Raw genomic sequence first — 21256 nt, 5'->3', positions numbered from 1 at the left:
AACCCCTCTCCTTATAAAATTCAGAGGATTCCTATAGCACCATATTGTTTATAGCCAGATATTTCAAGGTAGTTACTCCCGGAATGTCTACTCTCTTATAAGACAGGACACATCATAACTGGTTGGAAGGATAAATTCCCCACCAGAAGCAAGTACAATGAATCCAGGCACAGTAAAGCTAAGCCATTCCTTCGACTTCTCCACCCTTTCCTCTTAGAAACTACTAGATTAGTCGCTATCAAGGGAGGAAGTTTGTCCCTATCGGCATATAATACATATTTAGGATTCAAGGGAGCTACCATCTGATGTTCCACAGATAAATTACAGTAAATATCTGTATCTGTAAGCCAATCACTGAAAAGTCGAAGAAAAGTCAAATTATAATAGCTAAAATGGGTAAAGCCTAAACCCCACCCTCTTTCCTAAGGGCCATCAGCCTATGCATGCTTAGGCACAGCTTTTTACCCTTTCAGACATTCCTGAAATAGAGATGAGTCAAAATTTTAATGTCCCTATTTAACAACATCAATGGCAACATTTGCAATAGGTAAAGCAGTTTAGGTAGCAACGTCATCTTAATTAAGGCTATCCCATCTCTCAGGATCAATAAAAAAAAAAAATTCATCCAGCTTTCCAGTTTCCTTTCCCAGTATTTAATCCCTGGAGGGATATTACTCTTGTTGGGATGCAGTATTAGAAATTTGTTCCTACATAAATGATAGACTCCTCAGCCCACTTCATAGAGAAATGAGTCCAGTTGCTACCTAAGGCTTCTGACTTATCTATATTTGAGCTGAAAGCCATACCACTTCATGAGATCCTACGCAGGGGCGGATTGTAGGAAAATATCAGCCCAGGGGATTTTTTTTCAAAATAGGCCCACGGGTTATGTGCCCGACACCTTCGTGTGCTTTCTGTGCAGCACATGTTCAACGGTTTCCAAAAGCATGGCAATCCGACCCTTTAGAGAGAGGGTCCTGTGACCTGGAGCCAAAATATCTCAACATAAATTCCACATTTTTCCTGAATAACGATGAGCAAATTGAACTGCAGTCCCCCCTTCCATCCATTCAAATGATTGGCCCCATGCCCCTCACAAGTCAGGGTTTTTCTTCTGCTGTCATTTACTGTGTTAACCAAAGTGATTCATCCAGTTTGCCTAGCAAGTTTTTGTTTGTTTTTATTTCTTATAGGGCAGTAACTGCTACTCCATGCAGGTTACCTCTCTTTTTTTTCTTTTCTGTCCTTTAGCTACTATGGATCCTCTGTGTTTATCCCACACCCTTTTGAACTTCATCACCTTTTCTGGGATGGCATGCCATGCATCCACCACCCTTGGAGAAATATTTCCTAACACCGTTCCTGTCCCCTCAGAGTTTCAAATCATGACCCTAGTTTTTCAGACTTTTTTTCATTGGAAAAGATTTTATTCTTGTATATCATTAATGCCTTTCAGGAATTTAAAGGTCTGCATTGTATCTCCCCTCTCTCTCCTCTCCTCCAGGTGATAAGGACCTGAATATATTTGTCTCATCTCATAGAGCTTTTGATACAGACTCCTCACTATTTTGGTTACTTTCCTCTGGGCTGCTTCCATCCAGTTTCTATCTCTTTTGTGTCTCTCTCGTGTGTGTGTATATATATCCTGGATTCCTGAGTTGGTGTTAGTCCTTAGATAACCAATCAGTTCTCTAGCAAGTTGCCAAGTGATGAGGCAACCACACTGCCAACCAGTGGCTCAGACAAATATTCTGTTGTGCCGCTGCTCATGTGCTCACTCAGGAGGTAATTTTCAAAGGTGTTACACATGTAAATGTAACACATTATCGAAGCAATTTTCAAAAGTCCATTTATAACTTGCAGTGCACTTATGCATGTAAGGCCTAATTTATTCTTCCTCCCCGTCCAGACTCCACCTGGACCTCTAGCACTCCTAGTTAAGGCTAAAGCACAGAGAGTGGGGAACCCAATACACATATTTCAAACAGTTGAGAAATAGAATATCTGATAATTAAAATTTCATATAAATGTTTAAAAAAATTTCCAAACAGCAATAAAATATTTCAAAACAGCAAACAATACCCAACAATTAAAACCAATAAAGATAAAAAAAAAAAAAAATCCCCTATTCTTAAATAAATAAATAAAATGTCTCAGAACATTTCTTTTGATTCCAAAAGTTCAGAGATGGTCAGGAGTGAAGGATGTGCACAGTCTTTCTCCTCTTGCTCTCTCATATACACACATTTAACACATACACACTCTCTCAGGCACTCACTGCCACACACATGTTCAGGCGCACACAGTCCCACATCCACTCATTGACTCATACACACAGGCATTGTCACACACGCTTACTGACTGACTTTCTCACATGCTGACATACACAGATCCTCAGTCTAACACACTTTCTCACAGGTTCACTGACAAATGCTGTGTCATATACTCTCAGATGCTCACTGACACACATGCCCAGTCACTCACATTTTTTCACATGCTCACTGACACACACATACACTCAGTGACACACACACTTTCTCACATGCTGACACACAAATGTTCAGTCTCACACTTTCTCACAGTGTCACACATGCTTACTCACACAGTCATATACACTCACATACTGTCTCTCCCCACCCCCAAAAAAGTGAGGGGCAGTAGCAGCAGCCTGTTAACTGAAACATTATTTTTTTTTACTCACATTGGCTGGCCGATACAGTACTCAGTTTGGATGCGTGTTTTCGACGAGCTAGCTTTACCCCTTATTCAGTAAGGGGTAATAGCGCATCGAAAACGCGCATCCAACCCTCCGAAACTAATAGCGCCCGCAACATGCAAATGCATGTTGATGGCCCTATTAGTTATTCCCGCGCGATCCAGAAAGCAAAATGTGCAGCGAAAAATTTAAAAGAAAAAATTTTAAATCTGCCCGCAGGTAAGAAGACAGATACTCAATTATGCCGGCGTCCGTTTTTCGAACCTGTGGCTGTCAGCGGGTTTGAGAACCGATGCCGGCAAAATTGAGCGTCGGCTGTCAAACTCGCTGACAGCCGCTGCTCCTGTCAAAAAAGAGGCGCTAGGGACGCGCTAGTGTCCCTAGCGCCTTCTCCTTAGCGAGAGCTAATGCTGAGACTCTGGGCACTGATGGGCTAACGATGCTCCTGATGGAAACTCTCGTAAAAGAAACATGACTGGGGGCCCAGTGTTAGGCACAGCAGCCTTGCAGGCATGGGGTTCAATCGAAAGAATAAACAAAGGTGATAATGGACAGCCTTATCTGATGCCCTGTTCAAGAAGGAAGGGCGATGATAAACACCCATTCATGCTCACTTGCGCCAGTAGGCTAGAATGTAATACGTTAACCAAATCCACAAATTACCCATTAGAGCCCATACACCCTAGACCATGCTTTATAACAAACCAGGAGACCTAATCAAAAGCTTTCTCTGAATCAAGTCCTATAATTAATAGGTCCTTTATTCACCCTTGGACACACAGTTCAAGAGCTTCTAATAACTTGCGTGCACTCACACTTGCTGTCTTAGCATGAACAAAAGTAATCTGGGAGGAAGAGATGAAAGTACAAATTTTGCTCTGTTGGCTAATATTTTTACATAGTTCTTTGTCCAAGTTGAGAACAGCCTATAGGAGTGTGGGCTGGTCAAGTCCTGGCTTAGGCAACATCATAATTATAGTGGTCCTTAAAGACTCTGTCATGAGTTGATTGACTGCCATTGCTCATAATAAAAACTGCAGTGACAGTGTCAGATGGGTTTAATAGCTTATAAAAAATCTGCATTAAGCCCAATGGATCCTGGGGATTTAAAGCTTGGGAGGATTTTAATTATACTCCCCATTTCCTCTAGAGCAATTGGTTGGTTGATATTCTCTAATTGTGACTCAGTTACCCATGGCATGTTCAACTGTGCCAGAAAAATAATGTATGGATTCCTCATTGCACAGATTGGCTGCATACAAGAATTTGTAGAATTTTTGAAAGTGAACACAAATTGACTTAGATGAATATAAAGATACACCTCCAGAGTCCTTAATCACTGATATAAATTTGAGGCCTGACTGTGTTTTAACCAGACTGGCCAAAACCTTTCCAGGTTTGCCACACAGAAAAAATGTATGCTTAAGAGAATGCAAAGAGGTACATGCTCTTTGCTGCAAAAGATTATTCAGCAAAAATTGAGTGTCCATATACTGATGCCTGAATACCAAGGAATTCATATCCACCCAATTTGTTTTATACATAACCAACTTTTCTAAAACAAGGATCTTATCGATTTTCTGGTACTTGGCTACTGCATAACTAATGATGATATTCCTCATAACTGCTTTAGATGTTTCCCAGTATAGTATAGAATTCTCCTTGTGCTGAGAATGTTTCCTCAGAGGCAACTTCTCACTGATAGTTTTTTGAACTTTTCATCCTAAGCATAGGGGCATTTTCCATACAACCACCCCCCCTCCTGCAGACAACCAGAAGAAATATCACAAGACACAGGGGCATGGTCTATTAGCACCATATGCAAAATTTTGACTGATTGTAACTTGGAAAATAAACTTTCTGAAACTAGCACATAAACTATGCATGATTGTGTTCCATACACTCTAAAATATGTATGAAATCATGCATCTCTAGGTTAAGGACTCTCCAAACATCTAAAACGTCTATTTGGGTACACCAGAATGGAATATCTTTATCTTCTTAAATTGAGAGTTGAAAAAAACCAGTGATCTGTCAAATGTGGGATCTACTACACAATTGAAATCCCCTCCCACAACAATTAGATATGAGCCCAAAAAGTTAAATTTGAAAACCAGCTCCACAAAAAAGAATAAGTACATATTGGGTGCATACATTGAGACTAGAATCATTCTTATCCCATAGACCCAGGATAGTGATGTATCTACCTGCCATAATGAAGGTATCCAGATGAAAAGCAATGCTTTTATGAATCAGGATAGATACCCCACAACCTTTGGAGGAACCTGAAGATAAATAAATCTGCGACACCATTTACGCTTTAATTTAGCATACTTCAGGTCAGAAAGGTGTGTTTCCCGCAAAGAAAAAAATATATATGGTCTTTCAGTTTATTCAAATTAGACAGCACTTTCTCTTTTTTTATTGGACTGCCTAGTCCTGCCACGGTCCAAGGAAGGTCACCATATAAACTATCAATAACAACAAAGAGCCACACTGCAAACCTGTATAGCCCGGGATTGTCAGTAAATTGATGGAGACTCAGCGTTCCGTTTGAAGAGACTTCTTGTTGCACATTGACTCCTGATGAAGCAACCTAGATGTTGCGAAACACGTCCGCTGTCATCTTTCTCGGACCGCAAATGATAGAGAAGACTGGACGGCTTAGCTCACGACTAAGCACATCGTCTAAGGCTTGCTGATGTGGTTCCATTTCATATAATAATTTTTGTTGGTTGGTGAAGAGCATTGTTGGAGCAGTTTGGGCGATCCTTTTGTGATTCCAGACACCATATAAACTAGCCATGAAAAAAGCATAGCAAGCGATATAATCCACTTTGAAGGGCCAAAAAACCCCAGTATATAAAATATAAATAAATAAATACAAATGTCATAAACTGCTTGCTACCTCCCAGCCTGAGCAGCAGCATCCAGCCTAATAAAATATTATATAATTTCAATGCTTTGACATGGTCCTGAAATTATTTCCCTCTCCCACAGACATACCCCCATGCACCCCCCCCCCTCAACACACACACACATTCCCATGCCATCCAATGCAAAACTCCCACCCATGCCTCCCAAAACCTCTATTAACCCATCCCCATAACCATCTAAACAGCAACAAGTTCAATCCATGTAGAAACACCATTAAATATCTTCCTTGAAGACCAGGAGTCACACTAATAGCATTCAGGGCCACCCCATCATCACTGCAATAGAGTTAATGGCAAATGCAAGAAGGCCTCAGTCTAAATATACAAACCGTGGGCGCAGCAAGTAGTCCTCAAAATGATGAAAAAAGTGTCATCTGATCAACTGCCCCACAACTATATAGTATAGCAAGGGATCCAGCTCAACCTGTGGAACGCATGGCCATTTCTATGAAATAAAAGCCCTCAAAAACAATAACTTGTCTAATGCTTCCAGTCAGTGGATCCTAACAGCTTTAGATAACCCCCATCATATCGACTGTATGAACTCCTTCATCGCCTCCACTGAGTCAAAAAGTGCATGTGCCCAAGATGTTGAATTCACAGATGAGCAGAGATCTGTAAAGAAAACTTACCTTTTTATTAAAAATATCAGTACAGTGAGGAGAAAACTGTCTTCTTTATATAGAAATAATTTGATTTTTAAAAGCATTGCTCGCATAAAAAGGCCCATATAAGCGAGTATGTGGGCCACGCCTGAGGAACGCAGATTTTAAACGTTGCAAATTATGGTCGTATATTTGTGTGTGAGCAAAACAAAAAGGGGGGGGGGGGTTTGAAAAGGGGCGTGATATGGGCATTCTGGGGCGGGCCCAACAATTACATACATAACTCCGTATTTTTAAACCGGAGGCTACAGTGTGCAGCAGCTTCTTAGCCTCGCATATTTACTGCTGTTCCTGATGAGCTTACTCTGTCAACTGGGGGGCATTCAGGATGAAGAACCAGAGGGGTCTGAATGACCTTGAGATTGGCTGGGCAAACTGATGGACTAATCTGGAAAAACTGGGAATATCCTTCATGTGAGCATGTTTTAAAATCTGTTTACATGCTGAAAAACTATTTTATATATATTGAGATTTATTTGTATTGTACTATTCTGATATTTTGTAAATGTTACGATGTATTTTATTGTGAACCACCGTGACTGTTTTACAGAATGACAGTATATAAATATAAATTAATTAAAGCTGGCAAAGTACATTTTCTCGAATAACCACTTAAAATTAGGAGCATATGTGTAGTAGGTCTATTTTAAATCACACACGCACATGTACACATGATTTAAAATTCTAATGTATGTCCGCTCGCGCAACTATATGTACATGTATGGGTGCATGTGTGCCGTTTTAAAATTAGCCTGAAAGTTTCTTAGAAAAATTCTGAAATACCAAGATTTTTTTGCCTCTTAAAACTTCGGTGGCTGCTTTTTGCTCACCTACAGAATTACATTTTTGTGCACAAAGTTCAGCAAACAGGCTATTAACCACTTGGACAAACCAAACCAAAATCTATGTAACCACCACTGAAAACAGCGATCCACTAATATTCAAATCAAATCAAGAGCAGGGAAACTGCTCTATCGCCGTGAGATATTTTTATTATTGGTATATTTTGCAAATATTTTATATTACTTCCATTGTTGATTCATATACCTACACTCAGTGTGGGTGTGTTTATTTTCAAAAATTATTATACTACCTAAAATATTTTTTAGGAAGAGTAGAAGTTTCATATATAGTGTAGGTGTCCCCGCACCAATTTGTTACTGGTTATAATCATTAACCTCCTACCACCTCCAAATTCATTTTTTTAAAAAGTTTTCTGATGCAACGTATTCACAATAAAGCCCCAAAGATTTCAATAACGTCAGTCATATTGTTGACTGTGAATCTATTCGCGGGGAAAGGTAGATTAATCTTTGAGGATGGTAATAAATTTAAAGCGGGTACCTTCTGACTTCCTATATGTTGGCTTCTTTGAGTAATGAAATTAAATCCCGATACAAACACGTTCATGTTTCAGACATGCGTCTTTCTTCAGGGGAGTCTCATGATGGAAATCTCCAACTTACAGGATTCTTGCCTCGCTGAATTTTTACTTCACATTGGATGCCGTTGTCACCTCCTTTTCACCACTGCTCCTCCTTATTCACCGCTCCACACCGACGAATGGATGTCATAAACGTCATGATGTCCGTGGAATGTCGTCTGTGCGTGAAGTCCATTTGACATTTATGACATCCGTTCGTCGGTATGGAGTGTCCCTTCAGCATCTCTGAAAACATCCAGAATTCTCAACATTTGAAGCCTTCAGTCTCCTCTAGATTGAGGTCCTCTATTAGGATTCTCTGTTTAGTGGACTTTTAAAATAATTGATTGGTCTTTTGTCATGCTTTGTTTTTGTTATGTTTGTCTTTCATGTTTGTGTTTATCCTTTAAAATCTGCCTGTTGAAACCAGGGCCATGTTAGGTTTTTAATATTTTAGCTATGCTCGCCAACCAGTTGTTTCTGTTTTTAGAAGTAAACATCTCTAACATTTAACATGATTTGCTGTATTTTAATACTATTTTTTTTTTGCCTTTTGGTTAATCTTATTATTTTGATGTATTCAGTTGTCATCACCACAACTTCATTGCATTCTTTGCAGGTAGTTGATGCCTCTGTGTGTCTTTTCATATCAATATACAATCCAGCTAGCATGAAGAGATCCTTTTTGTTTACTAATGAGGTCATCTGTAATATGCATTGTCTTTATTTTAGCATTAATAATCTGAAATAACATTTTATTTTATACTCTTGTCATGCTGCTCCTTTCAACTGTAAATGTCATAGATTTGTATGATAAAGCACAATGATATTTCAGTGATCTTGCACTGAACAGATACATTGCTTGTTAACCCTAGTAAACACAATGATTCCATGTTATTTGGATTGTACTATAAAATTACATAAACTTGGTTCTCGGACCAAGAACATGCCAATATAGCTGATAGATGTTCATTGAGAATATACTAAAAACCAAATGCTCAAAAGACTAGGCTTGTGCATCTCTGTTCTAGAAGAAAATAAGGGAAAGCTGAGAGATGACAACCATTTTTCGGGAAAACTTCAATAAAGTACAATTATGGGGGTGACTTATGTATGATAGTTGAGTATGATTTGTCATGGAATGTGTGATTTTGATTTTGTAGTATGTTTTTAGAAATGTAATCTGGGCTTGTATGTTATTTACAATATAAATCATCTCGTTGGGACTATTGAAAGTATGGAAAGTGGTAAATATAAATAAAGTATTGAAAATTGAAAAACAAGCTTGATTGCATATTTATTTTTCTGCTGCCTTCTACAGTTAATAGCAGTTCTTTTTAAATAGGGACCTTTTTTCAGCCTGAATCATATTTTTCCTAGAATTTCAATGTTATAATAAAATAAAATCAGTGGAATAATGACTTTTCCACCCATTTTTCCCCTGTGTGAAATGTCATTTCACATTGCCTTTGTTTGTTATAACATTGAAATTGCCAGGAAAAATAAAATAACTGAAAATGAAGGTCCCTATTTTTAAATAAAGATCTTTGTCCGTCTGACAAGTTCAATAGTAATCATTGACATAAAGTGAAGAACAGGAGTGCAATATTAATTATATTAAGCTCAAATCTTTTCACTGCTATTCTGGTACAGGAGGTATTCTCCCCTGTCCCCTGAGGGCTTACAATCTAAGGGCCTTATTTACTAAGCATTTTCCCATAACCTTTAGTGAACAGGCCCCCAAATTTATACATGAGGCAATAGAGGGTGAAGGGACTTGGCCAAGGTCGGAAAGAGCTGCAGTAGGATTTGAACCCTGGCTTCCCTGATTCACAGCATGCTGCTCTATAACCACTAGTCATCTCCTTCACTCAATAATATCATGAAGACATATTGTCAGCTATAGGTAAGCCACACAATTTAGAAGGGTTTGGCTTTTTTCATATCTCCATTTTTTATATGTTTCAAGGGGTATCTTGCCTGATTAGCCATGGCTTGTCCTTCTATGTTTAGTTTATCTCACCCCTCAGCAGTTTATTGCCCTTCTACAACTCTCCCCAACTCAAGGAGCCTCTGCCATTAACTCTTCCTCCATCTCACCTGATATGTTGCTGCCACAGGAGAAAAGTTTTGGGAGGGGGAGCAAAGACCAATGAGGGGTTGGACGGCATGAGCATCACCACCACTGCTATTGAGTTTAAGGGATGGCAGCCAAGCATGCAGTCACTCTGGTTCCTGCCCCACTGAGTGTTCTCTCTTTTGATATTGTTGAGATAATCCGCTGCTGATGCTGGGGATTTTTCTTCCTTGATCCTCTGAATTGTGATCTGCAACTAAACATGAAGAGGTCCATATTCAGTCACTTATTAAGCTAACTTTGGAGGTATATTCAATAGTACAACTACACTATTGAATATAGCTGGCTATCTTAGTTAGCTGGCTAACTTTAGGTCAACTCTTTGGCCGGTTAACTTAGCTGGCTAACTCAACTCCTCCCAGTTACAGCCCTGGCATGCCCCCCTAACTTAGCCAGCTAACGTCTGAGTTAGCCAGATAAATGCTTCTGAATATGGATCTCAAAATATACTTCAGCCTACTGGAAGAAGGGGCATACATGGTCTCAAAAGATCATATGCCCCATCATCCCTGGATGATTCTTATGTTCAATAACTAGTTTATTTACCTATTTTTATGGCTGTTTTTAGTTGGTGGAGCAATTTGTCTAGTTAACTCTGATAGTGATCATGACTCCACTATGTTTACTAGTTACATGACACCCTAGTGGTCCAATAAAAGGCATTACAAGAATCCAGCATATTTTAAAAATTAATACAAAAAATCAAGGAAATAAAACTGATTTTGTATGTTTACTTGTATCACAGAGTTAGAAGCACTCCACTCAAACAGTCTGCAGGGTACCAGGTGGAGCTGGTTATTCAACTGGTGTGGGTCAGTGGTGAACCTCCACAGCAAATAACAAGTCTGTCTGTCAACTCTGCATATGGGCTGTAAGTATTAGTGGTTCTGCATGTATTGTTTTGTTTTCACTTTCAGTGTGGCAAACTCACATGCAAATTCTAGTTCTCTCAAGATTATTTGAAACTCGCACATGAATCAGGGCAGTCTATTCTGAGGGAGACAGATACTTATCCATCAGGTGTTCAAAATTCTGAATCGATGTTTGAATGAATTTGTTGATGCTGTGTGACTTCAACTCACCAGACGTTTACACCTATTAGTGCTAAACTGAGCTCTCCTCATTATTCACCGTGAAGGTTACTGGAATTATGCTCATGAATAATTTGACCTGCCAGAAGGAAAATATATAAGCTTTATTTGCTTATTAAAAATGTATATACCACCTCCCTGGTCTTGGAAGAGTGCCTGAAGTGGTTTACAAATCTACATAGGGTGTAGCCATAAAAACATTTTAAGCAGAAATATACTGAAAACAAATATAAAATCTTATGGCTTTATTGAGTAATAAATTGTCTAAGAGCCAGTGACTGTCTCTTTTCCCATCTCTGCTGAACCTACTTAATCATTTGAGTTCTCGAATATATTATATTGATGGTCCAGTAGGCTCCCTTTTATTTCCTTTGATGTTAGATTTTGGTCTGATATTGCTTGGACTTGTGTATTCCTCCCCTCTCTTATGGTGGATTGGTATCACTGATGATTCAGATTTTCTTTTTGGATATGTTTTTGTATTTGTGTTAATTTTCAATGCATTTGTGTACAAGAGCTTATCTTGATGATCAAAAATGGGTAATAAATTTAAAACCCCCCCAAAAAACAAATAGAAAACATAGTACAGAAAAACCAACCACTAAGCCATGAAAACTGCCTCCTCGCAACTTTTCAGCCTTAGCCATTCAAAACCAGGATCTCATAGTATCGAAGTTAAGGCCTTAACCCTTTCTCTGAAGATTACTTTGTCTCCTGTCGAACCTCAGTGGGTGAACTGTGCGATGATGATGGGTGTCTGTGCTATACTGAGAAAAAACGTATGTAGGAGTTTAAACTTGAGTTGAATAGTGTATACTGCATATTAGAATCAGCTATAACTGATCTGCTTTATACTGTAATGCAGACAGCCAAAAAAAAAAGTGAAGATTTGTGTGGAAATTGTATGCATTGCCTGGGCGATGGGTAACTCGGCAATTTTTTAGCACTTTGCAGTTGTATCTGCAGATGTGAAACAATGTTAACAGTAAACATTTAGGTACTGTTTATTTTTCTGGCTGTATGTTTACAGAACATTATAGAATTATTTAAGTAACGTATTTTCTCTGAGGATAAACAGGATGGCAACCCTCACACATGGGCACAGAACTTTGATTTCAGTGATTCTGGAGCTTTCAGCATGCTCTACTGAGCATGTGCAGCTGTAGTTGCATTCCAGGCTGGAAGACAGTTCTTTGATCTCTTCCTTGCAGCTTCTGCAGTGAAAGTTTTGGAGTTGCAGAAGCTGTTTTTTCTAGCAGGACCCTGCACGCTTTTGTTTTTTTCCTTATGCACCTTTCAGAAATTTGTTTATTTCAGTATTTTTCCCTTCTTAAGTTCTTCAAGATTTTCTCTGTTGGCCACATGGTGAGCCTAGTGCCCCAGTGCAACCTGCAGGAGGTTTCTTTTTTCCCTAATAAATAATGCTGCACCAGCTGCTTGTTCATGTTGTTCTCTCCTTCAGTTCGTCTGTTTTTGTGCCTTTCTCGGTGCTTTGTGGAACCCAGCAATCTGCATCCATGTGTGGTCCAGGTAGGCCTCTAACCTGGGGACTTGCCTGAGTACCCATCCAAACAGGATTTCCATGAAGTTTTGTTTGACTGCTGGGCATCAGTGGAGGCTCAGACAAAAGGAATCCGGGCTCCAAATGTTCCCAAGTGGAGGAAAGCTCATCCTTCCCAGGATCCTGTGAACTAGCTTCCATAGGCCCAAGTTAATCTTCACCTATGGTGCCCTGGATGACATAGACTCCCCTCCTTCTTGTCAGCTTGCTCTAGCAATGTAGTCTTCATGGAAGATAAGGTGAGCATGAGCCTGGGCATTCAGTTCTGTCCAGTATCGGTCGTCTGTGCATGTCCATGTGCCAGAGCATCAGTGGTCAGATATTGGACATGTAGCCCAGGAGTGCTAGGGCCGCTCAGCATCAGCACCATCAAACAACATCACCATGAGTGCCATAAGTGCCATCAAGTACAGAAGGTGTGGAGGGCACTGTTGAGTACCGTTGACACAGTCAAGTGTGGTGGCACCACACCATTGATGCTGTCAAGCTCCATACATGCAGAATACACCATCAAGTAGCAAGTATGATGTGGAATGCAGTGACCACTTTCACCATTGGGTGCAGAGGCCTGTGGACACCATCGGCATCACTGGGCCAAAATCTTGTGCTGTTGAGTGCCATTAACACTGTTGGATGCTGGAGGCTACAAATGGTGCAATCTGATGCCATGAGCGCCAATGACATAAAGCACTGTGAGTGCTGCCAATGCCATAGGACATCATTGAGGCAATGGAATGCTACAGATGCAATTGAGGCCATCAGGCACTCTTGGTGCCAGAGGTAGTCACTACTCTTCTGGGTGCCATGGATATGTCTGTCATCATTGATGACATGGATGCTATCAGTGACATTGCTGTTGTGGGTATCAGAGGCATCTATTGCACCATTGAACACAGTAGGCTCCCTAAAGGGCATCAAGCACAGATGCTGTGGATTGGTTTACAATAAAGTTGGGCTGCCCAGGCCAAGCGAGCTAGGGTAGAGATTGCTGGTTGCTATCAGGGGCCATCATCAGGTGGTGCCACCTAGTGCCCTTACATGCCTGGCACCCTGAGGCGCTGTGCAGCACTGATCGGTTTGGTGCCACCGCACACCTCAGTAGGGGTCAGCTGCTAGTCCTGCAATGACAATGCGAAACCAGGGATGGCATTACAACGTCTGGTGCATATACATCACCAACAGCAAGGTGGAGTGCCGCTGTACAAGTGCAAGGCATTGCAGTCAGACTTGTGACAGAGGACATCACAGGCTAGTGCATTGTAGTTATCAGTGCACTGAGATCTCTTGCCCTTTAGGCAAGAATGAGCTCTTATTTACTCCAGGGCCACCCTTTTGGGGTTGGTATCGAGACTGTAGCATTGGAATATCTCCCTCATGGGGAGGGAACAAGCCTTTTTGGGGGCCCCCCCCCCCCTCCCATATTAGCTTACACTGTAGATCCCCTTCACTGGGAAGCCTCCAGGGTGTACATTATTGCAAGTTCTTTCCTCTCGTATTGTGCCTCTTGGTAGCACAGCCTTAGATTGGCATGAATCTGAACAACTCCTTGCAGGTCCCTGTGGGGAGTAGTGAGCAGCGAGGGTCAGCTAGACTGTTTTTGCTGGTGTCCCTGTGCCTGGTTGTCATGTCATGATGTCTGTAGTGTTTACTTTTCAGCCCCCATTGACTTGCTCTGTCACACTCTCGTACAAAGAATAGGGAGTTGCGGGATCAGGGTTTTGTTGCCCGGACCCTGATAGTGCTGCTATGTTGATCACAGGTATGAGACTGAGTTGCATATATGCTGTTCACCCTATTAAATCTGATATCTTCATCTGACTGAGGATATAGGAGGTATGGCTATTGGCTTCCAAAAAGGCAACCTTAGAAAGAGCCCTTTCAGCGTCTTGTTCCCTACTAAGGGAAGGGGTTGTTTCCCTTCTCCGGATGGCTTTGCCTCTTAGTGGCTACTTTCTTCCTCGTCCATTCTCTGTATCCAGCTGGATCTGGGAGCCCATCAGGGAGGACCACTTATGCCACCACTTTGTGCAACCATTCAGCCGAGATACCTTGTGGAGTATGAGGACTGTTCCGAACAGTATTAGCTTTGGATTCCCTCTTGTGGGAATCTGCTCCCCAGCAGTGAATAAGGCTTTCTCCCGCATGAGGGGAGTGCCTTTCTAATACCTGCTGGGCAAAATACGCATGTTTTCCCTTTGTCGACCATTCCTTCCAAATAGTGTCACATGTGAGTGGTACTCTAACCACTGAGGGGATGGTTCCATCCCCTCTGCATTCCAAATGGCATTCAGGTGTGAGACCCATACTGTCCAAATACCTGAATTATGCAGAGGTTCTCTGGTAACATACCCTAACCCATGAATTGGTTCTGTTGGAAAATGAATTATCTTTAGCAGTAGCTCTTGAAGCCCTAGACCAGGTGCTTTAGCAGTTAGTTCTGCTGGTCTGACTTAACTTGATCTGGGACCCTCAGGGTTCCCGGGTCAGAGAAGTTGTCCTGTTTTCCACTGGGGGTGGACCTTGCAGCATTCCTATTTTCATCTCTCAGCGGAAAGGCTTCCATACTTATTTCTCAGGATGTTCTCACCCATGACTGGAGTCTAGAGTGAGAACGTATGCTCTGAGTGTTATTTGACTCTGTTTATATTGCCACTTGTCTGCCAAGAGGAGACAAGTGGCGATGCAAATGTGACAAGAGGAGACAAGTGGACCTACAGGCTGAATCAGACAGTCAAAGCTCTCTGTTCAGCAGGGGGTTGGTACGATTAGGGTTTTACCCCATGTCTGTTTTTACAACTTAGAGACTGTTTCTTTGTCCCTGAAGCTCAGGTTCTGCCTCCTTGTATTTCTTTGCTGCTTCTGACTTTCAGTCGGAATGTCAAGGGAGAAGTCATGGTGTGAAAGGGAATGGACTTAACCTATGGCTTCAAGGAAAAGTACATGGTCCTTTCCTTGCTGTTGGCCAGAATCCTGGTTGAAATGCCTTTGGCTTTTTGTATGTTGATTGGTTGACCAATCTGCTTCCATTTCACCTGGACTTATCCTGCCGGGTGGGAGGATATGGCCATTATACGAGTGCTTAGATTGGGTGGGCTTCAGTAGATGCTCACTGCTGTGCTCAAGGTTTTCGCATTGTGCTCCCACTGGGGAGTAGCTCATTCGTGCCTTGGTACTCTTATTTCCACTCCATCTCACCTAGAAAGTCATATTTTTTGTTGTTCGCCAGGTGGGGTCTGCCACAAGCATTAATGCCTTTTTCCACTACTTCAAAGGAAGTATTTGGGATATATGCCCATTATTCCTCAAAGCTGAACATCGGTCATAGCCATGGTTAAGCAAATCTCTTCTTGCTCTTCAAACGCTAGTGATCCACAGTCTTCATTCTGGAGGGGTATCTAGCCCCAGATTGTCTATTTGGCTGTCTTTCCCACACCGGAAAAAACTGTGCGGTCTTGGTCTAAGAGCTCTTTTTCTTTTGGTTAGTGATCTGTGCCTTTTCCTGTCCCCAGGAGGACCTAGGCCTAGTGGGGCATGTCAGGACTCACTGTGCAATAGCTCTGACTACATTGTTTTATGTGCAGCAAAGTGGGCTTCTTGCCACATCACACCCCTGCCTTCGGCAGGACCATTGTCGTACAACGGGGTTTTAGTCACTCCGTCTGTCTTGGAGAACCCAACTCTCCTCCCCTCCTAGTAGAGCCTATTTTGGGTTCCAGCTGTCTGAACAGAGGAAAAGGGTGGATAGAGTGGTTTCTTCTACCAACCACTCAGGTGATGCCTTTTTCACCCATGTGTGATATCCCAAGCTACAGGGATATCACACATGGGTGTGAGAGTGATGGTGATTTCCTCAGAGAAAATGCAGTTATTTACCTATAAGAAGTGTTCTCCAAAGGACAGCAGGATCAGTCCTCAGGATTTCCCTCCCACCTCCCCTAGGAGGGAATCCTGTCTTAGCTTTATCATTTGGAAAAAAAAAAGAAGCTGCTAGGCAGCCATTAGCTAGTATGAGGAGGCTAACATCTCTTAACATCTTTATTCAGCGTTTTAGTGATAATTAGAAATATGTCATGATAGTAGTTTGCCAGTACCAATAGTTCTATAAAAGATAATCATACTTATTATCGTGTACTTGCAGGAAGGCAAAATGTCTTAATTTTGATCAGCTACTATCAAGAAATTAGAGGAAATTATAACAGTATGTTAGGTACAAGTAATGTGGCAGTAAATAAGGAAGGCCGGTAATCAATACAGTAAGGGTGGTAGGTGCTACAAGAAAAGTTATACTTTTGAGTGGTTGTCCTAGTCTGCAATGCACTAATAGTAGTAGTAAATTTTTTTGTCATCATCTGAGCAATACCTTATTTCTCTCTATCTACAGAGTAGCTTTTGGCAATTGTAATGGCATTGCAATGGTTGATTACCTCCAGAAACAAATACTGTTGAACCTCGGTACCATTGAATTGTATGGGTCTAATGATCCCTATCAGAGACAGCCACGATCTCCTCGAAAAACGCGGCAGCCTTCAGGAGGTAAGAATAAAATGAGAGAGATCAAAAGCTCAGATGTAATTTACTGTTCACAAGTCTTGAATTTCTAATTCTTTAAACATACCATGGATGACAATGCAATTATGGCCAAAATAATACATAGTTGTGAAATATTTACAGTTTAGCTATCAATAATCTATACTATGTGACTTTGGGCATTTTATAACGTTTGTTCTGTATGAGGTAGACCAAGCGTTTCTACAGCAGTTCACAGTTCCATAGAGAGCCATTTCCAGTATTTCTGCTTTAGCAAGCCAAGAAGGTATTGCCATTGGAGCTAAATTTGGTTCATATCCCCTTTTGGGTCAGGAAACATTTCTTCTAATACACTCCTGCCCTTGGCCAGCCTGTGGAAAAAGGAACTAAGCCAGGAAGTAAATCCAAGATTCCTGCGTGCCATTACAAAACAGAGAACCAGCAAGCTTATCTTTCATCATGCCAGTCTTTGAAAGAAATGCAAATAAATCTGCTGCAGTTGCCACCCATTGGCCCCCATTATAGATATTCAGGGGCTCACTTCAAACACTGAATCCCACCAGAAAAAGATGATGTGGGCAGCTATGATTTATTTTTAAAATAGAAAAGGTCTAAACTTTTTGCCCCTGTGTGCTGCTACCTTACAAACATGTAAACATTGACGGTGGGTTTGTAAGCCTGGCCTCTGGATATTCCTTACCAAAATCCAGGGTTCAGGATTCTACACGAACAGCCAAAAAGATGGATAGTGAATCCTCCAGCCAGCCCGCAAGTAAAGAAACACTATCCAGGAAACAAAATCGTACCATTCTCCCATTTTCCAACCGCATGACAGAGACCAAGCAATTTTACTTCTCTTTTTCTCTCCCAGCTACTCCAGACAGTCCCTGTTTCTAGCAGCTTCTAGAGGCAGAAAACGTAATTGTTCTAAACCTAGTCCAGATGCAGCACTTGGTTGATTCTTTTGATTCTTCTCTCAGGGCCAAGCAGTGTTTCTAGGCATGTCTTACAATCATCAGTTAGCATTTTCATATTTTAGATAACTTTTGGTAAGTGTGCTAATCACAGTTTAACACCAGAGATAGTAAAGTAAGTTCTTGTAGGAATTAAACCAGAGGCAAGGCTGATTAATTAAATAGATAATATTATAGCAGCAGAGGTTTATGCAGTTTGTAAAATAGGTAAAGGGCAAGTAAATAAGAAATTAAGTTTAATTATAAATTCAAAACAGAATCTTAACCTAGAAAATTATCAGACCAATTTGCTAACCTTCTGGCTATATATAACCAGCTTGTTTTTGGTCAGTCCCAGGGGTGTGAAGCAGAAGAATCACCCATCAGCATATACGATGAAGAACTGAATATTTTAATCTCCCCCAGCAGTCTTCTCAGCTGTTGCTTCTCCCCTGGATTTTCGTTTGATTTATGTTTATTATAGAAAGCCTTTACCTCAGATGAAATCTGCTTTGAGAAAGGAAGCAAGTTCTGTTTCCCAGACCACGTGGACGGAAGATATGTCATAGCAGACAGCCATACTCTTGTCATATGTGGCCTATATGTTTCCCAGATAGAAATCCTTAGGGTAAAAACCCCCTCATCAGGTCCTCCTCCTCTGCTCACACAAAAAACATTTTGGTTCATTTTTCATTGGGTGGAATGTGGTTCCTTCTGAATTTTGCTTCATTGGGGTGTTTTGTTTTTGTCAAGGATGGTTAGTTTAATTTGCTTTTGGAAATAGCATGCACTATTTGTAACTAGCACACATAATTCAGAAATAGTGTACACTATTTCCAAAAATGAATAACCCAAAACTTTGGCACCCCCAGGGTTTCTTTCATTTCGATTGAACTAAACAAAAAAATGGCTTTTTTGGTTCGGATTTCTTATTCTTTTAAATGCACATCCCTAGGAAACATGTCACAGAGGGGAGGATATTTGAGGATGGCCATCACATCAACCTATCTCAATTTGCCCCTCCCCACCTTCCATCCCTTTTCTCTACCTATTCCCAAGCAAGCACAGGCTAGCCTTTTAGATCCCTCTATGCCTATTCTTCCTGCTGGTTTCAACCCTAAAACAAATGTTCAATGAATGAGCTCACACTCCTAGAAACACAGGAGAATTTAGAGAGGTGCCTCAAAGATACAAAGGCAAACGTAAAGGATAGAAATTAATTCCTGTGTAGTGGTGATATCTATTGTATTTTTACCACTACATGTGGTAGTTGGTCAGATTTCCAAGTTTATTGATAGTGAAAATCCCCATACAGTTTATACTATCTCTTCTACTTTTAGCAAGATTTAAGTAAGTGATGACCTCAAATCTGAAATTCTACCTCCCCCTTACAGCTACAGGTTTCTGGTCCTAGGGTGGCAATAAAACGCAGTCTATAAATGAAGTGTCAAATCATCTTAAAAGGAAATAATCAATGAAATATTACTTTCACTTATATTCAGTTTTTTATATTCCAATAAAGCAAAAAGTCATAGGTTTTGTGAAACTGCACAGTTGAAAATGAAGTAACATAAAACTTGAACAGCTCCATTCTAATCAAGCACTTACATGTCTATCTTCTGTGCCCTCTGCTGATACTATTCTGTCAAGCTTATTTTGGCCCTCTTTTTCCACTGGTAAATGTTAATACTCTTCAGCTGGAAAGTGGAATAGTTCAGTTGTGTTTAGGTGGGCACTTAGAAGACCGAGTAACTGATCTGTAGGATTGTTGGTTTTTTAGATTACTTTGGGCCTCATTTTCCAAGCACTTTACCGCGTGCGATAAATTCGCAAATCAGTAATTTGGTATTCAGGGGGCGGAGTTGGGGCGGAGCATATGTAAAGCGGGAACCTGTTTATCGTGTGCGGCGAAACAGCCGCAGTGTTAGCGCGGCTGCTATCGCGGCTAATAACTACAACCCTCAAATTTGCGTTATGGACTGCGCTACGGGCCACAAAAGGATTATTGCCGTCCACGATAGTTCCGGACAGCCTGTTTCAGGCTCCGGGGGGGGGGGGGGAGAGAGAGAGAGAGAGAGAGAGCGCCTTACTATAGTGCCTATGCCCTAGACAGGTATTTTAATCCCTAGCTTGCTGGACACTCTACCTGGGCAACAACAAGCTAGGTGGAGAGAACATTGCCCAAATCTCCTCTTGGAGTGAGTTTCCTCACTCCGACGGCCAGCAAATCTTCACTAGAGACCACTGTTCTTTCCGTAGGTCTCATGTGGAATGCGACAGTGGCCCCCAACCCCCGACGCTGATACCTAATCCCCACCCCGAGTTAGTAGGTGGCCCTCCCATAGGGATTAAAATACCTGTCTAGGGCATAGGCACACTGGGAAAACATTGCGTGCGGTGCTAATGTTTAAACTGTTTGGTTTTACATAGTATTAAGCAGCTGTACAAAGAGAGATTCTATTATTGGGAAGTAAATGGGAAAACTGATTGAATAGAATAGACATAGGAGACAAAATTGTTTCTTTGTTTTCTTCATGGTGTTGGTCCATTACTATTTGTGAATTTCTTAAAATTGCTGTCTTCACATTTACTTTGGCATTAAGCAGAAAAAAAAAATATATATATATAATTGGGCCTAATCAATATTTATTGCAACCATAAGACTGACCTTTGTAGCACACACTCATCACTAAATACCAATTACTATAAACAAGGGTAGTTTTGTTAATGTACAATTATATTATAAATCATAAAAACAAATATATGTTTTCTAGGTATGGTTTGAAATGGTAAGGTAATAAAGGCTTCCAGTTTGACCAATACTATATTTCTGATTTTTAATGTCAATAAGGATAAATGATTCAATTTCAATAGCTAGAACTAAATTTGGAGGAGAGTTCATTGTTAGGATTTGATACTGGTTTCCAGAAGGGGACTTCACCCAAATATGGGGAATGGTGAATACGATCTGGTTATACTATGGTATGGTAGTGACTATGTAAAAACAAATACTTGGGATCGCAATCAATAAGCACAAAAAAGAATATTTTTTCTTACAGTGGCTAATTTGAGTTTTGTGGTAAGAATTATGTGAAAGTCTAATATTCCCAAATATTCTTTTCCCTTACCTACCCTGCTGCTTTGGTAACTTTTGATAGTTTCAGTGAATTACTTCCAGTACATCATATAACTCAATACAACCACCTTCGCTGCTGGTTTATTTCTCAGCTGAGCATTTTCATCCACA

The 21256-nt window shown here is 40.8% G+C and overlaps 1 protein-coding gene across 4 annotated transcripts in view; it reads left to right on the top strand.

Annotated features, from left to right (window-relative positions):
- Window positions 1–21256, top strand: part of STXBP5 (syntaxin binding protein 5) — a 1098992-nt gene that overhangs the window by 745494 nt on the left and 332242 nt on the right. For all 4 annotated transcript variants that reach the window (XM_029594044.1, XM_029594043.1, XM_029594042.1 and 1 more), the window contains exons 17-18: window positions 10623–10748; window positions 16911–17062. In XM_029594044.1, coding sequence (XP_029449904.1) covers window positions 10623–10748; window positions 16911–17062 — 278 coding nt within the window. The remainder of the gene's footprint in view (window positions 1–10622; window positions 10749–16910; window positions 17063–21256) is intronic.

This window comes from Rhinatrema bivittatum, chromosome 3, assembly GCF_901001135.1.
Source record: "Rhinatrema bivittatum chromosome 3, aRhiBiv1.1, whole genome shotgun sequence".
NCBI lineage: Eukaryota > Metazoa > Chordata > Amphibia > Gymnophiona > Rhinatrematidae > Rhinatrema > Rhinatrema bivittatum.
The sequence above is the reverse complement of the archived record's forward strand: the minus strand, read 5'-3'. Positions and strand labels throughout refer to the sequence as shown.